The sequence below is a fragment of the Cupressus sempervirens genome, chromosome 5, assembly GCF_028749045.1.
Source record: "Cupressus sempervirens isolate cs-2001-9-10 chromosome 5, ASM2874904v1, whole genome shotgun sequence".
NCBI lineage: Eukaryota > Viridiplantae > Streptophyta > Pinopsida > Cupressales > Cupressaceae > Cupressus > Cupressus sempervirens.
The window spans coordinates 171,076,815-171,083,334 of record NC_143122.1 but is presented as its reverse complement, the minus strand read 5'-3'; the positions used below and the strand labels follow the sequence as shown (position 1 = coordinate 171,083,334).

General features: G+C 36.0%; 1 protein-coding gene across 2 annotated transcripts; it reads right to left on the bottom strand.

Moving 5' to 3' along the window:
- Positions 1-646: 646 nt before the first annotated feature.
- On the bottom strand, positions 647-3,856 carry LOC149554961 (D111/G-patch domain-containing protein). 2 transcript variants are annotated; one of them, XM_089828997.1, is made up of 6 exons: positions 3,587-3,825; positions 2,548-3,078; positions 1,855-1,920; positions 1,638-1,751; positions 1,392-1,440; positions 647-1,187 (listed from the first exon to the last, which is right to left on the bottom strand). In XM_089828997.1, the coding sequence occupies exons 1-4, from the start codon at positions 3,668-3,670 to the stop codon at positions 1,692-1,694; spliced, it is 741 nt and encodes a 246-aa protein (XP_089685123.1). In that variant the 5' UTR covers positions 3,671-3,825; the 3' UTR covers positions 647-1,187; positions 1,392-1,440; positions 1,638-1,691. The 2 variants fall into 2 exon arrangements, with proteins under 2 accessions (XP_089685123.1, XP_089685124.1); XM_089828998.1 differs by lacking the exon at positions 1,392-1,440 and having other exon boundaries at positions 3,587-3,856.
- Positions 3,857-6,520: the final 2,664 nt, after the last annotated feature.

The window sequence follows — 6,520 nt, the reverse complement described above, 5'->3', positions numbered from 1 at the left end:
TCGACTCTCAAATTGGTTTGAGCCAAATGATCTTGTGATATGGAATGAATCATAAGCACAACCTCTTGAAGGACCTCATACTTCCAATAAATAACATAAATTTTCTTGTGGAAATCAATATCTGGGTTTTCAGTTCAGCAGCAAATACCCAGTGCAATGTGGTACGATTCCTAACCCTAAAGAGAATTGCCAGAGTTCTGCAGGTGCTACAGGCTTACCATTCACAAAATCAGTCTTAATAAAAGACTCAACAGGCAGGCAGACTTGGGCAAATCACTTTTGCATTGTTATTACTGATGTTAAAAATAAGAAACCTAAAAACAGCTGATGTCTAATGTAGACTACTGAGGGTTGGATTTACATCATGAATGGCTCCTATGGAGAGAAGGCAGGCTTCTTTTCTGCGCATGCGAGTGTGAGATGCAGAGATGTTAATAGTTAATTTAGGATCATGCTTTCTGCACCTGGGGAATGTGTCCAAGAGCAATACTCAATTACCTTGTTCAGGGATATCCACAAAACATGCTATGGATATGTTGAATTTTGTTTCAGCAGCAGTTATCAAAGAAAGTGAAAAATGATAATGCAATTTTATATTTATACAACAAATTAATAATCACAGTTTCATACTTCCATTAGAAAGATATAAACAAGTAATTTGGTGACCTGAAATGCCAACCGTATAAAAATTGAATGGAGCTACTGCCTAATAGGAATCCAGAAGCAATGTTTCATCTCTTCCCTCGTTTGAGAAGTACTTTTATGCCCTCTCCTTTGAGTATTGAACAGGCAACGACATAAATAATAACTATTCAATGTTCTAAACCATAAAATGCCATTTCTCATCTTCTGGTCAACTATATAATCATAAAGGATATATAGTTACAAATTGCAAGAAACATCACTGAATGTTGCATGATCCAAGAGTGAAGAACATACTCTATTGCTAGATAGCATTTAAAACTAAGATGGATGAAAACATTTACAAAATGGAAATTATTTGCTCGAGGTAGCTATTTCAGATAAAAACTACTACAACAAGATTGGAACTCCAATGCAAGCCCAATGCCCCAAAATCCCAGTATTCCTAAGATCTCTGTAATACTTTATTCTTGAAGCTTTCTGGTTTGTTGTCTTTCATGAATCACAGTACATTACAAAACTCACATCTTGATGACGTGCAACAGCTACAATACAAATAAACCTGTCATTAGCTACACATTGAGGTAACACTTCAAAAGATGGCCATAGAATATGATGGTCGGCACAATCCCAAGCATCTCATTAAATATTATATACTATTTACATTAACTCCTGTAGCACATCAAAGTGAACTGAAATTCTCTGTCTGAACATGTTCATTCAAAAATCGATAATCTCATTTGAAATACCTTTGGTGTTTGCAAATTGATGAAACTTAAAAGATCTTGATGTAAATACCTGGCAAATGATCAAATGAATGCATTATTAAATTCTTCAACACAATCAATATAAATCATTGACATCAAAGATGTGCACATATCATCTCTGAAAACATTTGCATTCATCTCGTAGAGCTTCCAGCACGATGCAATTTATAATGTAAAGCCAAAAGTTAGAGTTGCAACAGAGAAAGAGAAACTTTATATAGCATATACCTCAAATGACAGATGCAAATCTATGCAAAAAGAGTCAGCATGATCAATATGACATTAGTGATCTTCTTCTTCAGTACCAGGACAGTTTGAAAGTAATGCATTCATAGATTCATACTGCATAAAAGTTCCAAACAAGAAGCCAAAAAGGTGTGAATGGAATTGCAAATAAACCACTCAAAAATAGAATTGTATGCAAGTCATGAGAGAGATAACTTGCCTGACAACCACAGTACAAGCAATAATGGAACTCAATCCTCAATCTGTCTAGCACTTCTTGCAATTCCTGTAGCTCGAATCACAGGTGAAGAAATGATATTGAGTTCATGTCGCAAGCAAAACATATTTCCAAACCTAAACAGATTAAATGCTCATTCAAAATGTTACCTTCAGAATTTAGACCTAAATATTTAGCATGTTCTGATGTTAGAAAGAATTTCCTATATTCTAAATATGTTGAAAGCCATGCTCATTAGCAATGGACATAATAAGTAACCTAGAAATTATGACTTTTGTTTCAGGTCTATTTTAGTGAGTCAGAATGGAGTTAACCTTGGGAAAAATTAATTAAGCCTGGATTTGTTGAGCACATATTTCTTAACAATTAACCAAAACTATTCTTGTAGTCCATTCTTAAGTTATAATAATCATCAAATTTGGCTTCAATTATGATGCAATAGGCAAAAATGTGAGAGTTCAAAATGCTATTGGTATAGACATGTGCTAGCAATATCCGGTGGTTGGATTGGGCAATATATATATAATGAAAAAGAAACCTGGACCAGATACTGTCTTATCATGCCTGGTGGCAAGATTATTCTCATAATCCATGTCAAAATGCAGATGGAATCCACTATTTATCTATTGTAAAACACGAAATACAAATCCTCATTAATTAAACAAATAAAGTTACCTCCGCAGTTACTTTCTCCTCTTCCTCTTCTACAGCATCTTCAGCATCCTGCTCAGTCTCATATTCCTTCCCATACTTAGCCTCATCCAGCTGAGATAGTGCAGCTCGGGCTTTCTTATAATTCAACAATATTTTTTTGCATTGCCATACCAGATTGTTTCTCTCTTCGAACTCTGACATCATCTTTATCTCATTCAGTTTCCTCTTCTGAGCGATCCCCTCCATTTCCTTGCCCTTCTGAATTTGCTTTTCTTTCACAATGTTGTCTCTTCCAAGACCGGTCCTTGATCTCTTGATGTCAATCTTAACTGGCTCAGTCATACCCTGCCCATGCTTTCCAAGAGCAACACCGGGGCTATAACCCATTTGCTGAAGCATTTTAAAGCCAATGTTTGTTGATGGAATGGCAGAGTTGAATCCCCTGTTAAGCTGTTCATATTCTTTCTGCTTTAGTTCCTCTTTTGTCAACTGTTTCCATTCCTTCCGTTTTAACTTTTTTTTGAAGCATATATTCTCACTCTCTTTTTCCTTCTGCACTTATCGCGCATGAAGCTAATCAGCATCGGGCTAATTCCAACAATATAATATCAAGTTTAAGATAATTTCAACACCAGAACAGATCGTTTAGGGGATCAATTTTAAGACCACTGACAAAAAGAGCAGTCAGCACACAAATGGAATCATCTTAAGAGACTAGTTTCCTGGAAATGAACAGATTGAAAAGGGTAATCTTTTTTTCCTTGTTTTAATCTTCATGCGTTTGACAGATACAATTAAAACCCATTACAGAACCTAAAGAAAAAGACACACCCATATGACGGAAAACACTCCCAAAATATTGGGACATCCGTAATCCATCATAAGTTAGCGCTTTCTGGGTAAGCAACTGAATTATGCTACTAGCGAGATTATATGAGATTTCCAAAAAAATTCCAAATGCACTCGATACGCGAAACACATCCATTAAATTTGCTCTGGCAAACAGACAAATTCATATAATTTGGAAAACGAAAAACACAAAGGTAGGGTTTAATTTTACCCCTTGCATACGGTTGATTTCGTCCGGTGGAAGGAACTTCGACAAATCACCCATGTAACCATCATCTCCTTCATCTCCCTCCATTGTTTGTTAAAAATTAAAAACATCAAAACCTGCCAAATTAAAATTCAGCGAGCATCTATATGTAATGGAAGCATTGATGCCACCATCCGGTTGTTTAGGTGTTCTCGGCTTCCCACTATATAGCAGATGCTGTAAATTAAATAAAAGAAGGAATTAATGTAATGGCAGGGCTTTCTTTACTAATGTAGGGGGAAGAGGTGCATTCGTAGCCCTTTCTATTTTCTTAAGACCGCATAATACTGATAAATAGCATATACTATTTAAGAATCTTGAATCTTATAAGTATCATCTTGTGTATTTGTATTTTTTAAGAATTTAATTTAATTTCAAAATATGCATATTGTTTTGAGTGTTGATTCAATTCTCATTAAATTTGGTTTAAGAGTATTTATATATTTTTATTAAAATTCAAATTAATTAAAAAATATACTATAGATTATATTAAAATTGAAGCAATCGTAATTAGTATAAAAAGGTGAAGAAATGAAGAGTGCTCTACAAGTGAATGTTGTGGTCATTCTGTTAGGTTGTCATTAGGATTTTTGTATTGTATTTAAGCTAATATCTTCAAACCACATTAGTTACAGAAGTGTTTTAGTCATTTTTAATGGTCATGCCTGGCTTTGGCTCAACAATTTCTATTGGAGCTGAAGCATTGGCTTTAGGTGATCATGGCACCTCCTCCGAGAAAATGCCCATGGGAATTTTTTTCCAAAGGTATTCCATGAGGTAAGGTTTATTTCACTCCTAATGTTGTTTTGTCATTGCTAGACTTTGACAAAGCCTACAAATGGCTTGAAAATTAACTTTAATTGGATTTTTTGTTAGTTGTGGGATTTTTTGTTAGTTGTGGCCCTTATGAAAGTGTGTCAGGGGATTGGGTTACCAAGGCATGGCTATCACATGGGGTCCACCTTGATGTTGTTCAAAAATTGACCAAAAGTTTTTTCATGTTTCATTTTGGAAACCCCTCTTATGTCGAGGGTATTTTCAAGCATGGACCATGGTTTGTTTGTAGTTCTTTGCTTGTTTATCAACCTTGATCTTGAGATTTCATTGTCTCTGATCATAAGTGTATGCTATTAAATAAGTATTCAAAGAATATTAAACATTAAGCAACATTCACAAACAAACACAATAACAACATATAGATAAGACTAAGAAAAACATGTAAAAGAGGAATACAAACCACCAAGAAGCACTCCAAGCTTCCCTTGATGAGTAGATGTGTCCAAGATGGTGGAGATGTGTGCTCAAGTGTGCCTCAAGCCAATAGGTGAATGGAAGTGTGAGATAGGTGCAAATCTGAGCATGGTAAGGGTGTATTGGATGATCTTGTTCTTCACAAGAGCATTATAACTTTAGCATAAAGAGTGGATGATGGATTGTGAAGGGAGAGGGTTTCATTTATAGGCCAAGGGAGATGAAGATGGAGGGTCAAGATGCAAAGTTGAGGGATGGCTAGGATGCAAGGAGAGGAAAACACATGGATTGTGCTTTCTCAAATCCATAGCCTTGTGACAAGTGTCACAAGGAGAGAGGATGTGAGAGGATGAGCAAAATGGAGGGAAAGTGGGGGGACAATGAAGTTATTAGAAGGATGGAGTGTGTAAGAGGAATGTAAGGGAGTGTAAGGGATGTGTAAGGAGTCATTAAGTCTCTGTAAGAGCATATAATGCATTTGGGTGGGAGAAGTAAGAGATGGGATGGGTGGTTTGACTTTGGCTTGCCTTAGGAATTTTTACTCTATGATTAAAGTTGTGCACATGATTAGGATGAGGATTAGACATGGATTATAGGGGGAATTAGGAAGCAACTTACATGTTAGAGGAATGCAAGTGGGTTGGGTGATTAAATGGGTTAGCTTGGGTGAATGGGTTGGGTTGAGTTAGAACTAGGGATTTAAGACTGGGTTAAGGGTTAGTTAGGGGTTGAGGATTTGATTAAAAAGTTTTATTTAATCAAAGAGGAATTTGATATTAAATTAAATAGGTATTGTGCATTTATTTAATTTAATAGAAGAATAGGGATTTAATTGATAATTGGACTTTTGGTTGTCATTTGATTTTATCAATTGTACTATAGTTAGTTAAAATGAATTAATTAATTAGGGGATGACATTAAATTAATTAAATATTAAATAGTCAATCAGTAATGCCTTGGGAGATGGCTAAATATGATTACTTAAATGATGTAATTAGATTTAGGTGTCTACATTTTGCCTCTCTTTGAGACAGTGTTGGGACAACACTATTTCAAAGAAGTTTGAAGATAGACGACACAAAGAAGATTTGTAAAGAAACAAAGTTTTCCCAGTCTCGAAAAGAAAGAAGAGAGACTAGACTATGTGATGTCCCCCCAAGAAAGTAGCATGGAGAGAAGACGAGGCCTGACAACTTCTTAAAAAGTAAGAAAAATCGTGGTGAGCAGGAGGGCTCAAGTTGGCTTAAGAGATGGCTAAAAGGGACTCATACACTCACTGTGGGAGTACGAAACAAAGGGAAAATTTTTGCACAATTTTAACCATGGGTTAAGAATTTGGGTTTGTGGGGAAGGAGGGGGGAGGAGGGGTGATTGGCTTTTAAAAAGCCCTTAAGATAGTGATTGTGCAATGAAGGGGGTTTGTGGAAACTTTGGATACTTTGGGCCAATAGGTTTTGCAAGATCATGATTGTAAGACTGATTTGATTGGTGATGTTCGATGGGATTACTTGGATCAATTGGTTCTTTTGGTTTTCATGGGATTCTAAAAAATGGCTCGTGTTTCCATGGGATGAGTGAGGGGTCAGGGTGAGTTTAGTGAAATCCATTGAAGCTTGAGAGTGGGGTACTCTGAAGGGGAGCACCACC